The sequence below is a fragment of the Neopelma chrysocephalum genome, unplaced genomic scaffold, assembly GCF_003984885.1.
Source record: "Neopelma chrysocephalum unplaced genomic scaffold, ASM398488v2 Primary Assembly neopelma1_63, whole genome shotgun sequence".
Classification (NCBI taxonomy): domain Eukaryota; kingdom Metazoa; phylum Chordata; class Aves; order Passeriformes; family Pipridae; genus Neopelma; species Neopelma chrysocephalum.
The window spans coordinates 5709700-5730886 of NW_020897720.1; the positions used below are offsets into that span (position 1 = coordinate 5709700).

Consider the following 21187-nt stretch of genomic DNA (forward strand, 5'->3'; position numbering starts at 1 on the left):
AGAGGCTGGAGGAATGTGCTGGGCTGCACATCCCGCTGGGTTGGAGGCAAAACATCTGCTGTAGCTCACCCACCCCTGCCTGAGAGTAGGTCTCAGGGCAGAGAGGCACCCCCATCTCCCCTCCAATCTCCCCAAAAAGAAGCAAAAAAGCCATCACTGCTGAGCCTGTGCTTTCCCCCTTGTCTCTACTTACGGTTTTCTCCCAATTTCCCAATGAAGAACGGCTGCCACAAACATGCCATGTGGTCACCACACTCACACTGGGCACCACCACCTTGGGGGACAACAATGCCCCCTGAGCAGAGCCTGCCAGGAGAGCTACAGCCCCAGGTTGCTCATCCCCTCGCTCCTGTGGGTGCAAACACGCCACACGGGGTCAGAAAAATCCAGAATAGCAAATGGCTGGATCGTGGTCCTGCCAGTGCTGGGGGTCCACCAGCCACCACACATCCCTGGACTGAGCCTGTCCAGAGGGTGCCCGAGGCACGGTGTGCGTGCCCAGGACATCCCCCCGCTCCTTCCTCGGTCAACCCAGCTCAGCTGGCACTGCCCGTGCCCCAGCCCTCTGCTCACCTCCAGCCTTTGCCTCTGCCGAGCCGTGTCCCTGTGTGCTGCCGGAGGGTGCCGGGAGGATGGGAGCAGGGAGGATGGGAGCAGGGAGGATGGGAGCAGGCGAGTGCTCCGTGGCCACGAGCTGCCTCCCCGGCAGCACTGGGCTGAGTCAGAGCTCGGCCCTCCCCGCGGTTACAACACAGCGCCCTTTCCCCTCTCCAGGCAGGCCGCGGCTGCAGGAAATGTCCTTTTTTAATAGCAGTTGGGATTTGTTTCCTCCTCAAAATTCCCCAGCCCTGCAAGGCCAGACTGGGCCTTTTGAGGGATTCATGAGCCCCCAGCCAGGAGGGCTCTGCTCCCGGCTCGCTGGCTGGAAGAAGGTACTGGGTGATGCTCAGCCCCTTTCCCCTCCTCTCAGCACCCAAAATCGTGATCTCCACCAGCCATCAGAACTCCATCCCTGCCCCAGATGAGCTTTGACGCATCTCTGGTCATCGGCTTCCCAAACAGCCCTGATGCCACCTCCGGTTGGCTGAGGTAGCACCAGGCAACGTAAATCCTGCCCAAGGACCCCTTGGGTGCCCCTTCCAAGGTGATGAGGCCTGGAATGATGTGGGGGAACATGCCCTTGCTGGAAGGATTCGATTTAAGGAGAAATTTAAGGAACCGACCCCAGGGCAGCTCCTGCTGCCTGTTGGGTCCCTTGCAGGCAGCAATCACATGGGGATGCTGCTCCTTGGCACTTTGCAGCACAAGCTGGTGGCAGAACAGCTCCAATGCTCTTCCCAATGGGCACTGGGGCCTTCTAGCTCTCCCAGCATCTCCATCCCGTCCCCCACAGACCATGGTGGCCTCTGTGGAGGAGAGGTGCCTCCTCTCTCCCTTCCTTCCTCCCTCCCTCCCTTGCCAGCGCTGGTATTAAATCAAAGGTTTATGAGAAAATGGAGGGGCCAGGGGAGATCCTAATCTGGTCACAGGCTGATTAACCCCGAGTTCAGGCTGAGGTCCTGATGCTCAGCTATAAATAGCTCTGCCTTCCCTTTCCCATCCTCCTGCCGGGGCTGCGTGCCTGCCCTTTTATGGTCAAAAAGGCAGATTTGGAGACCGAGTGGCCCCCATCTCCCATGCTGGGGGAGAGCCAAGGGGGCCCAGGGGGATGCTGCTCTTTCTCTCTGGGTTTTGCTGGGATAAATTATAATGCCAAGAACAAAGAAGCAGGTTTGGGGGGCTGAGAGCAGGGGATGGGTGCAGAGGAGAGAGCGCATCTGGTTTGTGCTCCTTCCTCTCGGGGCCGGAGGGAGTGAGAAATCACCTAATTTGGTGTCTCTGAAGAGCTGAGATCCTCCACACCCCACTTGAGGCACAGGGTGGTGGTGTGGAATGGATGGATGCAGAGAGCCCAGAGACAAACAAGGCCTCTGTCACCTCCTTGTTGACACCTCCCTGTTTGTCTCCCCAGGGCAGGGGACTGACCTTGCTGTCTCTGTGGGGCCACCACTGTGCCCAGTCCTGTGCTGCCACGTAGAACCCACTGGTTCTTGCAAAGCCACTGGTGCCAGCACTGTGATGAGAGGCTGAAATGCCCCAGCAACAGAGCCTGGCTTTTGGGTGATGAGCCTCCAGAGGGGCAGGAGCAGCAGAATGGGGACTGGTGGTTGGAAGAAGCCATGGAAGCTAAGGAAGAGCTAAGGCACGCAGGTCATCTCTTTTCTCATGGCCTCAGCTCTTCCCTGCTGCCGCTGGCCCTCAGAGCACCATCTCCCCATCCTTAGCTGGTTTCCTCCTCCCAGAGCTGCCTCTCCCACACCAGGGCAGCACAGCCCTGAGCCCCCCACCCCTCCCGTGCTGGAAGGTGTTTTGGGGGTGTGGGGAGCCCTGCTGGTGAGGGCTGGAGCCTGGTGCCGGCCCCGGGGCACACAGAGCGTGGGAGCGGGTGCCGGCACCAGCCCTCCTGCTTTGTTTACACGTCACATTCCCGGTCTGGAGGAAGTGGTGCAGGGGTGAAGTCCCAGCGGGGACAGGCCAGCACGTCACAAGCCTCCAGCCCTCGCTGGAAAGGGCTGGTGGGAACCCAGAGTGCTGCAGGGAGAGCTCCCTGTGGACACTGTTCCCAAGCAGTGTGGGATGGCTGCTCCAGCATCCTCCTTGCTCCTAAGTGTGCTCCTCACCCCACTCTTGCATGGCTCCCAGATGGAGCTGGCTGAGGGGACACTCGGCATGGAGAGCATGCAGGAGCTCACATGAGGCCAGCAAAGAGCCTGGAGCTGGAGCAGGCAGGGAGCAGCCAGACTCCCTCTCCTCTGGCAGAGGCACAGCCATGGTGTGGCTGGAGCTCATTAAGCTGCCAGAACTTTGGCTGCTTATCCCAGTTCTATCATCTTATCTCTGCTCCAGCAAGGGAGAGGGGGAGTGGGGGTGTGTGTGCAGCATTGCCTGGACACAAGAGGAGCCCAGTTTGTAATTCATGTCCCCCACAGGCCCCAGTTTTCCCAGCCCTGCCTTCTGCCCACCCAGCTGAGCAGTTAAAGACACTAAAATAAAATGCCCTAAATGGTTCGAGTTCCCAGGACACAGGAGATGGGATGTGGGAAAAGATGGAGCACAAAGTTACATTGGGATTGATGTAACAGGCACTGTAGCCCTGTGCAGCCAGGCTGCCCTGTGCCAGCAGAGCCTCTGCCAGAGCCCATGGACACTGGAGGCGGGGAATAGTAAACATGAAATTTAAAAAATAAGATTGAAAAGGGAAAGGAATAAAAGGAAGGACAAATCTGCAGTGAGGGATCCCAGGTAAGAAGGCCAGGTTGAGAGAGAGAGACGTTGCCCTATGTACCAGTGAGCTGGTCCCACAGTGAGCACCAGGGTGGCCTGTTGGCCACCATAGAGCATCTGCCCCACATGTGGCACATTGCATGTCACAGCCTTGTCCCCAGGCCCTGCCTGCTGCTATTCCTTGTCCCAGTGAAGCTTCTCACCCACCTCCCAGCACCTCCCAGGGAGAAGCAGCACTGCCCACAGCCCTGTACTGCCCACCATGCCAGGGATGTCCCTGCAGAGTGGGGAGAAGTGCTCCCTCCCAGGGGTCTCAGGGCAAAGACCACATCACCAAACAGCACCCACATGTCCTGCTGCTGGAGTGGGAAGCCTCCAGCATTTTCAGCACATCCCACCTCCCTGCAGCCACTGGGAAAGGGGCTTAAGAGCGCTGGTGTACTCCCATCCCAACACAGACCCAGCTGGGGCCGAGCCCCACAAGATTCACACTGGGGCAGGTGGCACTGGTGCCCTGCAGGGCTGGCTGTGGCCTGGGCAGCCCCACCAGGATGCTGCCTCCTTCACCCTGACCATCTCCTGGAGCTCTGGCACTGCATGGCACTGGGCTTCTCAATTTTGGTGACAGTAGGACAGGGAAGATGCTGGAGCTCAGAAGCTCCCATGTGTCTCACATGAAGCAGAGCCTGGGCAGGCTGGCTCAGCCCAACCACACACAAGTCTGTCACCTGCCCAGCTGACAGCCACACGGTGTGCACCCAGTGCAGACACAGGGCTGGCCTGGGGGCCTGCTGCCCCTCCAAAAGCCCCCTCTCTAACCCCACAGGCAGTGAGGCTGTCCCAGCTTGTCCACCAGCACAAAGCAGCTTCATCCCTCACCTTGATCCAGCAGTGGAAAAATGCTCACTCACAGCAGCCACCCCCGAGGTGGCTCATCCCTGCAGCACTGGCTCTGCAATGGGCTCCCCCTGTGCTGCTCTGCAGAGCCCAGCTCTGCTTCCCCCTGCCCCTGGACAGTGCTGGCACAGCCACATCAGCTCCACACTCAGCTGCACAGGCTGAGTGTGCAGTGAGGATTTGGATGTCGCTGCTGGGACGGGTCCCTGTCCATACCTGCATCCCTGCAGCAGCCCAGGTCACCCACTGGCCCCTTTCTCTGCCCAGTCTGGTGTTGCTGTGGTGTGGGACAGAAAAGCTCTGATCCCCCCAGGTAACTGTGTCCCTGGCTCTGCATGGGGTCTGACTCCAGCCTCTGTCCTTTGTCTCCCTGACCATGCCAGCTTCTGTCCCTGCTGTCCCTGCCCTAAGCCAAAGGGCTGGGGTACCCCAAGGGCTGGAGGAGCACCAGCACCTCCTGGCCAGTGACCCCCTTGGTGGCTAGTAGAGGAGGAGGTGGAGGAGACCCCATTCCTCTGCACCCTCCATCAGCCCAGCTGGTGGGGGCTGCTGGTGGGCACACACTGTCCCAGCTCCCCCAAAATCCTCAGGGCAGGCTGGCAGCATGTTCCCACTGCCCTGGGGAGGCCAGAGCATGGCATGGAGCAGGGCTGAGATGAACCCTGTGAATGTACATTGTCCTGGGCAGGCAAAGGGATTTGGGATTCAGGAGCAGCAAGCAGTCCCCGGCACCCACTGGCCTTCAGCCACAGGACATGCACTGGGCTTCATCCCTCCCAGCTGGAGCCTTCCCCTCTGCAGAATCTGCTCCAGAGGGGAGCCTCCTCTATGCTCCTGGCCAAGGTCAGAGGATGGTGAAACAGCTCCAGAGCTCAGATTTCCAGCCTCTTGCCTCATCACTAAGCTTTCCCTGCCTCTGCCGCGCACAGGCTCAGGTGCTGGGGCCACCCTGGGGAGCACTGGGTCCCCAGTCCAGCACTGCCTGTGCTCCTGCCTGTGGGATGGCTGTGCCATGCTACTGCCCAGCACCCTGCCGTGGCATGGCAGTGACTGACAGAGCAGTGCCCACCACAGCCAGAGCCCTCACTGGCCAGGAGGCAGCGGTGCCGTGGGTTGAGGATGCCATTCACCACGGCCCTGCTCACCAGGAGCTGCATCAGGATACACCACTGTGCACCAGCTCTCCCCACTCAGCCCTGGGGAAAGAGCAGCAGGAGGATGCCAGGGATGAGCAAAGGTCTATGGAGGAACAAGCCTTGGAAAAGCCTGATCAAGAACAAGGCTGGTTTTTGGACAGAAAAGGAGACCAAGAGTAAAAAAAGGGCCCTTAATCATCTGCAGACTGCCTCTTGACAAGTGTGGAGGGAAATGCCACTCTATCCAGCAGCCACCCAGAGCTGCAGCCTGTCTAGACACAGCCTTCCCCGAATTCCTACTGATAACTGCTTGGGAAATCTCTGGCGGAAGCGTCTGCCTGTGTTTGTTGGAAATTAACTTCTCTCCCATCGGCCAGCGGCAGGGAGGCCATGCCATTGCCCTTCGGAGGCTCCCTGGATGCTGCACAGGGGATGGGGAGCGAGGGCAGGCACAGGCAGGGTAGTCCTGTGCCTGGGACTTTGCCACTGGGACGGGGACACAGGTCATGTCACACCAGTGGCTCCCCAACCCCATGTGCAGCATCCCAGTGTCAAGGTGCCACAACTTCCCCAGGAGCGGCCAGCAACAACAGGAAGCCCTTGAAGCACAGTGGGATGGGGACAGACTGGGACCATGGTGGCCATGTCTGCCCCGAGAGGTTGCAGCGCCCTGGTTACTGTCACTGTCCCTTTGCAGAGGGACACATGCCCCCCTAGGGATGGCATCACACCCTGGTTGGACTCAGTGTCCTCGTGCTCGACCTGAATAGAAGCTGGTGGTTGTCCCTGCAGAGGAAGGAGGCAGGGGGACATGGCAGCTTGCTGGAATGGCACAGTGTCCCCAGGTGACCCACTGCTGAAACAGCTGCTGCTGTCCTGCCATCACCTGCTGCCCTCCCCCTGCCCTTCCCTCCAGCCCGGTGTCCAGGCCAGGGCTCAGGGACTGGCTCCTACAGGGTCACACCAGCTGCTGCTGCAGCTCCAGGTGTTTGAGGATGTGGCCACCATTCTCTCGGTGTATGATGGAGCCAGGGAAACACCAGTAGCTGGAATAACACCAGTGGGGCCAGCTGGGGCCATGGTCAGGGGGACAGAGCAGGGCAGTGGCACAGGCTGGGCTGCAGTTGGGGTCCCAAAAGCTGCAGACCGTGGGATGCTCTCAGTCGGTGTGAGGTTGCTGGGTAGGGCAGCTCCAACACCCTGCAAACCTCTGGCACTGAGCCCTAGCCCCATCCCAGCTTGTTTTCCTCAGAAAGCAGCAGCAGCACAACCAGCCAGAGGAGGTAAGCGAGCAGCCCATTTCCCCACAGTGTGGGGAGCCCACCCTCCTGGGCTTGCCTCCGGCTTCCCATTTTTTTCCATCCTAGACATACACAGAGCAGAAAGCAATTCCTTCCCCAGATCTGGGAGGGCCCTTCCCCACATCTGAAAAGCTGGGTGAGACCCGCCAAGCCAGGATGGATCTGTAGGGCCAGACTTTGAGGAACCCCTTTGCCTCGGATCACCTAGCTCCGAGGTGGCTTTGGCCGTTCCTCACCGGCTCTGTGCCCGGCGGGAGCTCCACTCTCCTCCCGGAGTGGGGGCACCTCAGCCCACCTCCCTGAAGCCAGCTGGGCTGAGAATGCCAGGATGGGCTGGCAGAGGGAGATGCTGGAGGAGCCCTGCCTGTCCCTGCCCACGCCCAGGGCAGGCAGCAGACAGCGCAGGAGCTCCCAGGCTGCCGGGGAGTCTCAGCACCAAGCGCCCCCCATTCCCGCCACCCCACGCACCCTCCCGTGCACCCTCCCGCTCCCTCCATCCGCGGGCACCCACCTGCAGCCCCTCGCCAGCAGCAGGGACACGGGCACGTGCCCGCCACCTCCTCCCGGCACATTATAACCCGCCACTGCCGCCCCGGCGCTGCCAGCCGGGGTTTTTTAAGCGGCTGGCATGGGAGCCCTCGGTGAAAAACTCCTTCCAGGCTGCTCAGAAGCTGGAAAACCTTTTTCTTTTTACCTTATATGAGCTGCCGGGGGAGGCCAGGCTGCCGACGGGCACCGCTGTCAGGGGCGCCGAGGGGATCCATTGGCTGGGGGGCCGTCACGTGGCCCCTCCGCCGTGACCCGCCGCCGCACGGCCCAGTGTTGCTTTTACCCCCTAAGGAAGGGCCGCTTGACAATTTTCATATTTCTTCTAAATTTGGAGATTTCAGACAATGCTGGGAGGCTTGGCTTGGGATGCCAGAGGCCCATGTGGAAGTCATTAAGCCCGAGAGGGGGAGCGAGGGAAGGAGGGCTGGGGGGAGAGGGGGGGAGGAGAGCGGCCAGGGCTGCGCTGGCTGCCAGCGACGCGCCTGGGAACCCGGGCCATCCCGCCCGGAGAAAGTTGTTTGCAATAACCGACTTCCTCCGGGGACGGTGCACGGAGGGAACGTGCATCCCACCACCGGTGGGGCGGGGGTCCAGCAGGGCCGGCTGTGGGGCTGGGGCGGCGCTGGAGTCGGTCCTGCCGGCCGGGGGAAGGAAGCGGAGATGCTCCCTGGCCCGGCTGGATGTGGCTCGTGACTCCCATTACTTTGAAAAGCTCCATCTGGCCTGGGACAAAAGGCGTTTCGGCAACCACAGGGCTCTCGCAGGGCTGCCTCTGTGTGCAGGGTGAGACCCTCGAGTGCTGGCAGGGCTGGGACCCCCATGGGATGGTGGTGGCGAGGCCAGGGCTGCAGGGCTGGATGCACGTGGCACCTTTCCCGGGTTTCAGCGGCACAGGGAGCCTGTGTGGGAGCTCCGTCACCACGGGGCTGCGTTGGCCCTGGCCCCTCCCGGCCCTGTGTGGACCACGAGTCCATGTATGGCTTCCAGCCGGCACTGGGGCCCCCTTAATGAGCAGCCAGTTGGCAGTTCAGGCGGGAAACACCCAGCACCAACACGCCTTCATCCTCCTGCTCTGGCCATCGGCCCCGGCACGGCAAGGAAGGGATGTCTCTGCTCCGGCACTGCTGCTCTGCACGAGCCCCTCCAGGCAATACAGAGCTGTGCTGGGATCCCCCAGGCAGGGATTCCAGAGCAGAACAGCACAGAATAACCAAGGGAGCGTCAGGGAGCAAGGGGAGGCACCGCCAGCTTCTCCTCTGTGTCTGCAGGGTGGTGACACTCCCTGAGGGAAGCAAAGAGCTGGCCTCTGGGGTCTCATGTCCTGAGAGGATCCTGGTTCCTGGGAAGGAGCTTGATCCTGAGCCATGCACAGGCACAGTGGCAGCTCCTGAGCACTCCTGGCGCCGGGGGAATGTGCACGTGTTGTTATAACCTCAGTGGGGACAAATGTGAAGTAAGAGTCTGGCAGGGCAGGACTTCCACCAGTTAAACATCCCGGAGGTGCTGGGAAAAGAGAGGTGTCCTACCATTTCCAGACCCCTGACTCTGTTGGGACAGCCCCAAAGCCAGGGCCAGGGCCCCTCTGCCAGGGCCTGCCATCATGCCAGGCTTTGTACAGGGGTGGTGTGGAGTGTTTGGCATCTCCCCAGCTCCCTTCTGGACTTACACACCATCAAAGCCACTGCTACAGGAGCTGAACATCCCTGCAGCACCTCTGTGTGTGTACCTGGGACATCCCTCATCCCAGAGAGTGCTACCCTGCCAGCTGCAGTAAAGGAGAGGCAGCAAACCAGACTGTGCTGGACAAGGCACCAGAAAGCAGCCCCGAGGGATGCCCAGCACCTGTCAGGAGAGCAGGAATGGGAGTGGCAGTACTTGGACCTGCCGGCAGCATGGCCAGACCCAGGGGGAGAGGCAGCAGGTGTCCTCCAAAGAGCAAGAGACACCATCCAGGGACCTGACCAGGAATATGAAGCACTTTCCGGCGGCTGCTGGCAGCAGACTGGGGGAAAAAACCCAATCCTTGTTTTGAGTGCTGCACACACACAGGTCCCATGGCCTCCTGGCAGGACAAGCCTTGGTTTTGCCAGGGCCCAGGGACAGCCAGTCCCCAGCAGGTCTGTCTGCTGTCACCAGGGCACAGGAATGAGCCTGGGCTAGGCTGGACATGCAATGGGAACTGCACAGAACACAGCCCACAGCAGGGTTGTCCTCCTCCTTGTGCTGTAGATAACCTTGGTGCACAGCACAGAGCTAGGACAGCGTGTGTGGCATGTCCCCAGGCCACGATGGGGCTCTCCATGGGCACAGAGCCCTTCCACATCACTTCCAGTCCCCATACCTCATACCCCTTGCTGTGTCAGGCAAGGGGTATCAAGCTCATCCCCATCCCATGCCCTGGAAGCCCAGCAGCCTCCCCAGGAGCCAGCATAGAGATCTCCCAGCTCCGCCACCCTCCAGCCCCTCTCCCATCTCCTCTCAGTGGGCTGGCTTTGAGTGAGGCACAACTAACGGCTGTCATTAAACAAACACTATAATTAGAAAGCAGGTTTCCTAAATGAAGTGAAAAATGTAATGTTAGCCTCTGTTTGTTCGCTGGATGCTGCTCTCTTGTTCCATGACCCAGAGGGGTCGCGCCCTGTGGTTTCTGAGAAGCCTTAATAAGGTAATGTTTAGGAGGTTACTATCTTTACAGCTCTTGTCTTATTACAACTCCATAAGAAAAACATTTGGGGCAAAGCAGGATTCCTTGGCACGAGTTTGTTTTTGTTACTCCTTCGCTAAGATGCTGCCCAGCCATCCCTCCTCACCACAGATTCAGTTTCAGTATCTCCAGGAAAGTGACTTTTTTTCCCACTTCCTGCTGACCTCCAGGCCCCCTGGCTGGGTGTGAGGGCATGGGTCAAGCAGCAGGTCCCAGGCAGGCTGGGAGGGGACCACTGGCTGCCAGCTGCACACACAGTGATGCCACGGGGCAGTGATGGAGAGGGAGCCCCTGGGCAGGCTCTGCATGGCTGCTCCCACCTACAAGCAATAAGAGAAACCCTTCTCCTACAAGCCCTGCTAAGATCCAAACCCAACAAATTTACAGCCTTTTCATCTGCTGCCTGATGTCAGAGGAGGCTGCTGGGGGGCAGGAGGACATTTCTCGGCCCGTATATTATTACAGCCACTGCCTCCCTCACCCCCATGTAGGGCAAGACTCTGTGATTTATGGGTGAGCTGGGCTGGAGCGGCTCTGAAGGTGACCTTCAGGACTGGCCTGTGCTGCTCTGTGAATCCCTGCCCACCCTAGACTGCTAAAACAGCAGCATGGAGGAGCAGGGAATGGGGACCAGAGCAGGAGACTGTCTGCCCTTACTTCAAACAACCGGTTCCCATCTAATGATGATTACCCAGAAGCTCAGGAGACCCTGCATGTGCTGCAGTGGTCCCATGTCCAGGGACACAGGGAGAAGTTTAACATGAGCACAACCCACCAGGACAGTCGTCAGTGCCACTACCAAGCTTTCCATTTACCTTTGCCTTTTGCCTTGCCCTGGGAAACTGGGAACTGGGACGCCTGCCCACAAGCAAAAGTCACCAAAGCCCTAAAAATAAGAGGCTTTCTCCTCATAAACCCAGAGGGCACCACTGCCCTGGAAGCATGTGCCTGGGAGCATTCTCCAGCCCAGTGGCCTTGGAGGGAAGGCCGTGGGGATGGCTTCAGGCTGTTCTGTGTACCCGACATGGGGCTGGAGGGTCAGCCCTTCCTGCAGCCAGAAGCTGGGATGCAGAGGGCATCCTGACAAGATTATGTCTCCCCTTTGCAATCCAGCACAAAGCGCAGCCACCCCTTCAGAGCACTTAGGGGTTGGTGTCCAACTCCCTGGCTTAGGTGCAGGAGAAAGGAAAACTGAGCTATTCGGAAACCCTGCATTGCCCATCCCTGCTCTGCGCTGAGCCCACGAGCCCAAAAGGGTAGGGAAGGCAGGAGGGAAAGCACAGGGGTCATGGAGGGAACAAGGCATGGGACCAGGTGCCCGTTGGGCTCAGCAGGCTGTTGGGACATGTGCCTGGGTAGCCTCGGTGGTCCTTGCAGCCTCCCTGCCCCGGAGGAGACCGTGGCTTTGCCCCACTCCATCCTATGAGGAGCTGGGGCTGCCTCAAAGAGAGTACCTAAAGGGTCTCGCTGGGACCAGGGTCTGCCCGTGCCTTGCACTCACACCAGCCTCTCCAGTCCTGCCCCAGTGCCACCATCGGGGAGCCACACGTGGGGCACCAGGGCAGGGAGCCGCTGCCGGCCCCGCTCTGGGAGCTGAGCCGGGCAGGGGCGGAAGGAAGAGGGTGTTTCCAGCACAGGGAGCAGGAGAACAGGCTTTTTCCATCAGGTACTCTGTCTCCAGGAGCAGAAGGCAAAAGAAAACAAAAGGCAGGAGAGGAGCGGGGCAGGAGGAACCTGCGCGTCTGGATCGTGTAACCAGCGACGTGCTGTAAACGCTGGGCGGCTGATGGATGTGCCGGCGGGGAGCGGCAGGATATGCTGGATACGCATCTTCCCTCCCTCCCCGCCGTCCCGGCGCTGCCTGCAGCCGCTCTCCCGACGCCTCCGGCCCCCCGAGAGCCTCCTGTCCGGGGGGTGGGCAGCTTGGGGTGCTGCTGGCCCCCTGGCCCCAGCCCCAGAGGACAACCCTGCTCAGCTCTGCCTCCCGACGCCGAAGCTTGGCTGTTATCTCCGGAGTGCGATCCAAAGGGCGTGATTTACAGCCAGCCCAGAGCATCACCCAGCTCCCCGCCCGGGGAGGCAGAAGGGCTGCCGGGACAGCTGGATTAAGGCTATATAAATAATATTGTCCACTGATGCAGAGCCCTGGCACGGCGAGACCCCGGGCTGCCAACACGGTCACCCTCCTCCTGCCCGCAGCACCTCAGCACTGCATTGGGCAGTGCCCCTTTCCTGCCATGGGAAAGCCCTTCCTGCCAGGATGAGGTCTCTGGGAAGAGTGCTGGCATCATGGGGACACAGAAGGGGATGGGTCCTTGTCTCACAACAGCTGCCGGGAGGAGAGGAATGATGAATTCCTGGCCACCCTGTCCAGCCGTGCCGTGTCTCCGTGTTTATGCGATGGCAGGAGCTGGCAGAATTAAGCACTTTTTGTTTTTTTCCCTTTTTGAGGACAGGGAGTTTTAATTCCCACCAAACAATGTTCTTTTTCCAGCAAGCTTAAAATAAGCCTTTTTGGCTCAGGCGTCTCCGGAGCCGCTCACGCGCCGAGTGGGCCCTTGTGCAAATATGGATGTGAGCTCCGTGCTGGGCCGGCTCTACCTGCTGGGGGGAGCGGGGGGGACACAGGAGGCCCCCGGCTCTGGCCCTCCTCACAGGGCTGGCTCTGGCCAGGACAGCTCGCTGGAACACGCTTTCCTTTGATGAGTGGAAAATGTTGCTCATGTGGAGATAGGATGTGCCGTGGCCGTGCCGGAGCCTCCCGCCAGACCCATCCATCTGGCCCAGGTGTGGGTGTGTGCTCAGCTGTGCTGGGGCCTCACAAACCCCATGAGGAGCCAGGCTTGGGAGCAGCCTGGTGCCCGGAGAAGCTGCTATGCCCTGCAGAGTGGCACCAGCAGTGATGCTGCCCACTGTGGGACCACAGACCCCACACCAGCGGCTCCTGCCCAGGCAGGGGCATTCCTGCTTGTGGAAAAAGGCAAAAAGCTATTTTCTGCCAGTGTGGAACTGTGGTCTGATTTCCCCCCTTTCCCTTACCCATGGTCTCCCGTCGTGTGCTCTGCCACATGCTCCCTGCCCAGTGCATCCCTCCCACTGAGCACGGCAGGACACAGCTGCCCTGCATCCCTCTACCCCAGGACCTCCAGCTGGGCTGGGGCACAGCCGTGGGGTCCATGATGGTTACCCTGGCAAACAAGCACCTGTGTTTCCTTGGGGTAGGTACAGCCTATCTTCATGACCCCTCCTGCCCCATTTCAGGGGACCTGTTCTCTCTCTAGGCTCTGCTTTCTACCTAAGTTTCCCATAGCAGTGGGGCAATGTGGTAGGGAGGTAGGAGGGCTGAGCACCTACAACAAAACCAAAAGCACATCTCTCCCCTCCAGGTAACCCCTTCCCAGGGAAGCCTTGTGGGGTTTCCAGCCCTTCCCAGCCATCCAACCCCAGCACCTTCTACTCCCACAGGGATGGCATTGCAGCCAGCATGGGCACACAGAGTGCTTCAGCCAGCCTGTCCCAGCATGGAAGCAGAGGCTGGCCATGACCCAGCCGCCCGCGCATCCCAGCCCCTTCCCTCGCGCGAGGCCGGTGGGGAAAAGCCTCCTGCGCCCGCCCCTGCCTCCCCCAGCTTATCAAATTTGGCCATGTCTGAAAAGCCCTGGTTTCCTTTTCACCAAAAAAGATCAAAACTGGGTAATTGGCTGCCGGCACGGATGCCTCTGCGCCTCTCTCATGTGTAAACAGCATTGCCGAGCGCTGACACAACGCAGGCAGCCGCGACACATGCAAGCGCCCCCGGCCTGGGGCTGCTTCACCAGCCCTTCTGGGGGTCGCAGAATAGGGGGTGAAGTCACTGGGTGCAGGCAGGGGCTGGCTCAGCACCCCAGAAAAGGCTGGTGGCAGAGGGCCGGGCGCTGCTGTATGCCTGGTGGAGCACAGGCAGGTGGTTGCAGGGCTCCTGCGACAGCCAGGTCCCCTCTGCCAGGTCCCAAGGTGACAAACGGGACACTGTGCTCAGTGCACAGCATCAGACTTCACCCCAGGGGACAGCAAAGCCCCCAAAATGCTGTGCTGGGGCTGTCCTTGGGGATGTTAACATGGGCTGGGGTGGGTGGGAGCAGCTGGGCTGTGTTCCCTGGGGCTGGTAGGAGGAGAGGGACAGTGGCTTTTACCCCATTTGCAGAGTTTTCTGGAGGCCCAGTTCATGGACTGGGAAAAGGAGGTGGAAATTTCCCACTGCCCTTCAAAGCTCAAGGTACTTCAAATCCCTGGGGATGTGCAGTGAGTCGGGAGAAGGAGGGAAACTCATCACCCAGTGCTGCCACCAAAGGAGGAGGGCAGAGCCTGCTGCCCGGGAGCGTGGGGAACAGCGCCGGGTCCCCCGCCTGCGGCTGGGGCTGGGAGGGGAGGAGACCGGGATGCAGGGAGGGATGGAGGGCGGGATGGAGGGGCGGAGGAATGCAGAAAGGGATGGAGAGGAGGAGGGATGCAGACCGGGGTGCTGTTGGGTGGCGGACAGCACCATCGCGTGGTACCTGACCGCAGGGACAGCGACAGCCCAGGGCAGCCCCCTCTCCTCCGTCCCTGGGGACGAGGCATTACAGCCGGCACCCCTGTGTCTCACTTTCTCCCCCCGCAGCACCCTGCACCCTGATGCTTGGACCCAGAAGCCAGAGCATCACCCACCACTAACACCCACTGCCCTGCAGCTCTGGGGACCCGACCCACGGCCAGCTGTGGGCACAGCTGCTATGTTCGCAGGGGCAGGAGTTGAGAATGGATGTGAGGACAGCAGGAGGGGAAGGGTTTGGGGACAGACAGACCAGGGATGCAGAGAATGATGGGTGTCATCGCCTTGCTGCTGGGCAGAAGAGTCTGGGGGTTCCTGAGGACAGAGCTGCTGGTGGTGACACATGGAGGGCAGAGCCCAAACCCCCTCCCCAGGGCAGGTTATTGCCCAGGGAGCCCCTCTGGGCTGCCTAGTCCAGGGGGGACTCACCACCAACCACAGCCACTACCACCACCGTGGAGCCAGTGCCCAGAGCAGCGGCGGGTGGCCAAGTCCCAGACCACACTGGCCCCTTGCCCTGCCGGCGCCGAGCCTCCCTGGCACCTTGGGGACCGGACACACCTCTGGCGGGGCACAGCCAGGGGCTGGGGCTTTCCCTTTTTAGCTCCCCAGCTCTCTGGTGCCAGCCACACTGCAGGACAGCGGCCGGCAGCCCCTCCGCGGCCATGGAGCGGGCTCCAAACCTGGTAGGTGACTCCACGGTGGTTCAGGGCTTGCTCCTCATTTTCCTTCCTTAATATAATTATTTGCATGGTTGTTTACGGGCAGCTACCTGGGTTTGTTTGCTTTGGAGATGCCTGCTGCGGCCTGCCAGGGCCATCGCTCCCATGCCTGGCATGGTGAAGATGCAACAGCCTCAGAGAGCAAAGCTGGGACAGTCCGACCGGACCGTCCGGCACTGGAGGGGGAAAACAGCCCTGGCCAAGTGGTCCTTGTCCCAGGGCACTGCACACCCATGGGCAGGGTGTGGGGCTGCCTCAGCCGACTGCAGGGACACAAATAGCAGGGAGCAGGACTACAGAAAGCAACTTTGTTCACTGCTGGGCAGCCTGCCGGCTGTCAGCTCACGGCAGCTCGGCCCCACGAGCCGGAGGGAGAAGGGAAGGAAAAAGCATCTTTTCTCTCTCACCGTCCTCAGAGCACAGAGGGAGGGAGAGGAAGGTTTGGATAAAGATCCCATTCTTGACTGTCTCATCTCTAAAGCTCCTTTTAAACTAGAGGCTGTCCAGGTACAGCCTGAGCTGAGGGTGTACCCATCCCTCCCAGCATGCAGCTGCTGGGTGGGCAGCAAAGGGACTGGGCACATCTTGGGCAGCACAGGGACACTTTCAGCAACACAAATTGCCAGCTGCAGGGCGAGGGTCTTCACAGCCACATGCATCAGCTGGGGTTATCATGACCCTGTGCTCACCATCCCTGCAAACTGCTCTCAATGTTTCCATGGGTCTTACTTGCAGGCCAGCGCTCCTTTGGGGGTTGCATGTGCCATCCCAAAGTCAATGCAGTCCTGCCATCACCTGCTGACCCCTGGGAAGTGGGAGAGCTCCCCTTCCATGCAAGTTCTGCAGCCCAAGCAGCCACACACACCATCCTCCTTCTTCCTCAGCTTCTCCTCTGCATCTTCACCTTTGCCATGGTCCTGGTCCCTGAGGCAAAGGACCAAAGCAAGGCAGCGAAGGGCAGGAGAAGGGGCCTGGCACGGCCCCCAACAGCCACCCCTGCCCTCGCCTGGGCCCCGGACGACCCTTACACCACCATGGCAGACTACGAGCACAGCATCCAGGACATGGTGCGCCAGCTGAGGAACAGCTCTGAGCCAGGTGACACCAAGTGCCAGGTCAACCTGAGGCTCTGGAGGTCCAACCGGAGGAGCCTGTCCCCCTGGGCCTACAGGTGAGCTTGGGGCAGGGACCCCGGGGACATGCATGCTTTCTGTGCCAGAAAGCACTGCAGCAGCCACTGGCCCAGCATCACGAGTCTGTGGTGGCTGCTGAAGGGTGCAATAGGATGTGATGCAGAACCCCATTTCACCCTGGGGAGGCATTGCCCTCTCCAGCCACCCACTGCTCCCATCTCACTGTTTCTCCAACCTCATCTCGTTTTCCATTTCCTCCAGCATAAACCATGACGCGACACGGATCCCAGCAGACATCCCTGAGGCCCAGTGCCTCTGCACTGGCTGCATCAACCCCTTCACGATGCAGGAGGACCGCACCATGGCCAGCATTCCCATCTACAGCCGGCTCCCTGTCCGCCGGCTGCTCTGCCAGGTGCCGGGAGAGGTGGGGCACAAGCCCTCCGGGAAGAAGAAGTGCCACAAGAAGTACCAGATGGTCATGGAGACCATCGCCGTGGGCTGCACCTGCATCTTCTGAGGTTGCAAAGCTAACCCCTGCAGCTACCCATAGGCATCTAACCAGCTTTCTCTTGCTTCCCGAGCTTGCCCAGCCCTCTGGGAGAGGGTCACCTGGCTGAGCATCAGGGTGGGGGAGCCCCTGGGCAAAGCCATGGCAGCTCCAGGAGCTCCCCGAAATTCCCCTGCAGACTCCATAAGCCTGAGCCCAAGCAGCCACTTTGGGGACACCCAGTGAAGAGGGACCCCCTGCAAGTCCCCCAGCTATGCAGTCCCGTGGCCTTGCAGCGAGACATCCACTGCCCTGAGCCACTCCAGGGCCCAGCAGGACGGGCTGGGGGACAGAGGGAGGCAGCTGCCTGCTGGTCCCTCTGGCTGGGCAGGATCAGGCCTCCTCCCTTCCCAAAGTCCCCACTCGTCTTCGTTTCTTCCACCGGTGCAACAGCTCTGGTAGCACCCAGCCCTCCCCAGTCCTCCCACAAGTTCCTCTGCCCCAAGCCAGGCAGTCCAGGGTGAGTGGCCAGTGGTTTGGGCAGCTTCTGAGGTCTTCAATAAAGTGCATTGCTGGCCCCTGTCTCGGCCCTTCATGCTGCCCCTCTGCCCTGCCCACCCAGGGTCGGGGTGCCCAGCTTCTCCCACCGAGACTCTTCTGCCTCCCCCAGAGCTCAGGGAAGCCTGAACACCCCCACAAACAGAGAGCACCTGAGACAGCCCACCCTGCAGCCCATTCCCGGGGCACCAAGCCCACGAGCAGGGTTAAGCTCCATGCACGCATGGCATGGCAGAGGCTGTGGGACCTCCTGCCCCAGCCAGGGCCAGCCCTACCACTGAGTTCCACAGGGGCAAAGCCAGGAAGGCAGGAGGGACTGTGGTGGGAGCCAGGCAGCTCACAGGAGGCCCCCATCTGCTGCCAATGCCAGCCAGCCTCTCCCCTGGAAGCCCCCTGAGATGCCTCCTAAACACAGATGCACAGTGACCCTTTTTCACAGGAGAAGGCACAGGCTCCTTTCCAGTAGAGCCTGTGGAGAGGGAACAGGGAAACTGAGGCACGTGGCACAGACACAGCAACACTGGGCAGGAACTGTATTCCTGAAGGTGACGCATGTTCCAGTCATCTGGGACACAGCCTGTCCCTTGTCCCCCAGCCCCAAACCCCTGGTCTCCCCAAGGCAATAAATACTCCCCAGGCTGCCCCGCACCAAAGCTCCTGGCCCATCACCCTCCGGGCATCACAGCTCCGTCTTCACCTTGTGCATCAAGTCCTTCTGGTCGATTTTCTCCAGGTCCTGATGCCAGCGGTTATAAGCCAGCAGGGCCACGTTTTTGGCCGCCACTGCTATCATCTCCATGGAGCTGGCCACCCACTCCACGCCGCTGAGGTAGAAGAGGTTTTCATGGAGCACAATGGGCGGGAGGGACTTGGTGGCATCGTAGCGGGGATACGTCTGCCACTCTGTCACCTGCACCGAGTAGTAGGACCTGAAGAGGGTCTTCAGCTGGTGCTTGTCCAGTGGTTGCTGGGACAGGACACGCCACACCGCAGCCTCCTGGGGCTGCTTGCGCCGGAACGCTGCCGAGATGTTGACGGGACAGATGTTATCCATGGCGTTGAAGAAGAGGTCGGGGGTGTCGGTGGTGAGGATGCTGGTGAAAGGGAAGAGCTTGGGGTCGGGGAAGCCAAAGTAGGAGGAGTTGAGGTAGCCGTGCACCACGGAGGTGACGGAGGGCTGGAAGGCTCCAGGGAAGTCAGCAATGGGTGGCTCAAAGTTCTCAAAGGTAAAGTTGCTCCTGCTGGGATGCAGGGGCGTCGTCACAACCACCATGTCGTAGAAAGCTGAGCCCTGGCCTTCGCTGGTCTCATAGTGTACCTGGTACAGGGCTCTCCCCTCTGAAAAGAGACAGTGGACAGTTAGGAGTGGCCCTGAGACCCCAGTGGTATTGCCCTGGCCCTCTCTTTTCTAGCACGGCCTCCATGCTACTGGTTTTCCAGTACACATCAGTGCTCGACCATAGCTCCTGATGGTTATGGATGAGTTGCTGACACTTTAGGGCAGCAGAAAGACTTTATCAAGACTGTGGGAGAAGTTTCCAGAGAAGCCCAGCACACCTTCCAGATCCCAGCTATCCTGCTTTTCTTTTGTGCTCAATGGGGGAGCAAGTCTGCAACAAGGATGGTGACACAGGGAGACCTGAAGGACATGATGAGGGAGGGAGGGAGGGGAACCTCAGGGTTGATTTCTGCACTACAGGGTCCTCACTGGGTCAGACAAGGAGATGAACAGACAGACTCCCTCACCCTTGCCTAAATGCCTTACCAGGACCAGGATGCCCTCCAGCCCCAGCATCCCCATGCTGCCACCACCAACCTCCCACCTTGGTGCACCAAGACCCTCACCCAGACCCACATCCAGGCTGGGGGCACCCAGAGCAGAGCCCGTGCCCAGGCTCACCCGAGCTGTGCAGGGAGATGCCCGTCACCCTGGCTGGGATGACGTTGGCTTTGGTCACCTTCAGCAGACCTGAACACACCAGCTTATTCCCTCCTTCCACTGCCCAGGTGCTGCCCTGGGCTCCCGCCAGGGACATGGCTCCTGTGAAGACGAAGAAGAGGCTCAACAGCCTGCCCGCAGAGGGGGTGCTGAGGAGAGTCACACAGGGAGGAGAGAAGTCCCTGGCTTCACCTGCGAAGGCGGGCACCAGCACGGACTGCCCGTAGCTGGAGCGCAGGACGGCCGCGATGACGTCGTCCACGAAGCGCTGTGTGACGCCCACCTCCAGCAAGGACTCGGCCACCGAGCGCTGCGTCATATTGACGAAGGCATCACCCCCCAGCGAGCGCAGCAGCTCCTCCAGGCTGGAGAAGGCGTAGCCGTGAGCCTGGTACTTGTAAATCCTGGAGGGGACAAGAGCACAGGGCAATCGGTGATGTGTCAGTGCTGGGAAAAATCCGCTGTGCCTCCCCAGCCCCGCAGGCTCTCCTACCTCATGAACTTCTCCATCACCTCCTCCACCCACATCTGCAGGCGCAGGAAACTGATACCATAGTGCCACCAGAGCCGGAAGAGGTTGAGCAGGTACCAGTCGGTCTCCTCCAGGACGAAGTGCTCCCCGCTGAATATGGCACTCTTCCCGGCCACCTCACGCCGGTGCTTGAGGCCTGCCAGGAGCAGAGGGACCCCGGCCTCGCTGGGCTCACACAGCTCCCTGGGGCTGGCTGGCTGCTGGGAAAGGCCAGTGCCCAACACCTCCACAGCAGGGACATGGGCAAAGATGCTTTTGGAGGAGAATCAGGGAGTGCGATACCCCAGGGCATTGGGACCCCAGCCAGATCCTCTACATCATGGCATCCCATGGAGTTGCTGCTGCCTACTGGGACAAACTGGAGGGATTTTTTGAACAACCCCCTCCACATTAATTCCACCAGATCCCTCACCCTGACGGTCTGCTGGGCCACCCGATCCCTTTCTCCTCAGGGCACAACAGGGCTGGGGTGCACGGGCAGCAGGGGGATCGCTGCATGCCTGGGGTGCTGGGAGGGACTGGCAGAAACCCTCCCCACTGCCCCAAGCACAGAGCCCAGGGGTCCCGCAGCCCCCCAGCTCAGGAAGGGAGGCCACGCAAGTGCTGGGATGCCCATGCTCACCCAGGATCTTGACGAAGTCCTGCATGTGGAGGCTGAGGGCGTGGATGGAGGCTCCCCGGCTCTCATACTGCTGCTTGTTGACGGTGACGGTGGCCAGCCGCCCGCCCACGCCCGCCGCCTCGTACACGTCCAGCTGCACCTGCGGCCCGAAGTGCTGCTGCAAGAAGTAAGCGGCGGCCGAGCCCCCCAGCCCGGCGCCCACCACGGCTGCGGGAAGAGAGCGGCGAGGGGGCCGGGTCAGCAGGGCCCCGGGGGTCCGGGGGACCCGCCGCTGCCCCCGGCCGTGCTCTCTGGCCGCGGGGGGAAGGGATCAGCACCGCCCGCGAGGGCGGGGATGCCGCTGGGATGCGCTGGGATGCAGCGGGGACAGGGATGCAGCGGGGACAGGGATGCAGGGCAGCGCGCCCCGCGCCCGCCGCGCAGGGGTGCGGGACCCCCTCTCCCGGCCCCGGCGGGGCAGGCGGGCAGGAGGTGGCCCGGTGCTGCTGCCGGTACCCGGGCCGGGCGCCCCCCTCCCCACCCCGTGCCATTGCCCCGCTCCCCTCGTTACCGATGGATCGCGGCGCGGCGCGGGAGGCGGCGGGCGCGGCCAGGAGCGCGGCCAGGGCCGGCAGGAGCAGCGCGGCGGGCGGCGGGGCCATGGCGCGGAGAGCGGGGCCCGGCAGCGCCCGCCCCGGCCCGCCCGCCTGCCCCGCCGGGGCCGGGGGGGG

At 61.1% G+C, this 21187-nt stretch overlaps 2 protein-coding genes across 2 annotated transcripts in view; one reads left to right on the plus strand and one right to left on the minus strand.

The window, feature by feature from the left end:
* The window catches only part of IL17B (interleukin 17B), a 39860-nt gene extending 22935 nt beyond the window's left edge, over positions 1-16925 (plus strand). Inside the window, exons 2-3 of the mRNA XM_027682329.1 lie at positions 16088-16374; positions 16598-16925. Coding sequence (XP_027538130.1) covers positions 16088-16374; positions 16598-16856 — 546 coding nt within the window. The 3' untranslated portion in view covers positions 16857-16925. The remainder of the gene's footprint in view (positions 1-16087; positions 16375-16597) is intronic.
* Positions 16926-17902: 977 nt separating this feature from the next.
* PCYOX1L (prenylcysteine oxidase 1 like) lies at positions 17903-21154 on the minus strand. The gene is made up of 6 exons (XM_027682584.1): positions 21028-21154; positions 20478-20684; positions 19817-19991; positions 19516-19727; positions 19285-19425; positions 17903-18722 (listed from the first exon to the last, which is right to left on the minus strand). Exons 1-6 carry the CDS (start codon positions 21116-21118, stop codon positions 18064-18066), a joined length of 1485 nt encoding a protein of 494 aa, XP_027538385.1. The 5' UTR covers positions 21119-21154; the 3' UTR covers positions 17903-18063.
* Between the last annotated feature and the right edge of the window lie 33 nt (positions 21155-21187).

Bases quoted from the DNA above. Each gene is read 5' to 3' on its own strand.
- PCYOX1L (XM_027682584.1), bottom strand. From the start codon at position 21,118: ATGGCCCCGCCGCCCGCCGCGCTGCTCCTGCCGGCCCTGGCCGCGCTC. The intron at 19,728-19,816 runs GTAGGAGAGCCT...TGTCCCCTCCAG, and splicing joins GTGATGGAGAAGTTCATGAG to GATTTACAAGTACCAGGCTC. The intron at 18,723-19,284 runs GTGAGCCTGGGC...GTCTCTTTTCAG, and splicing joins CATCTCCCTGCACAGCTCGG to AGGGGAGAGCCCTGTACCAG.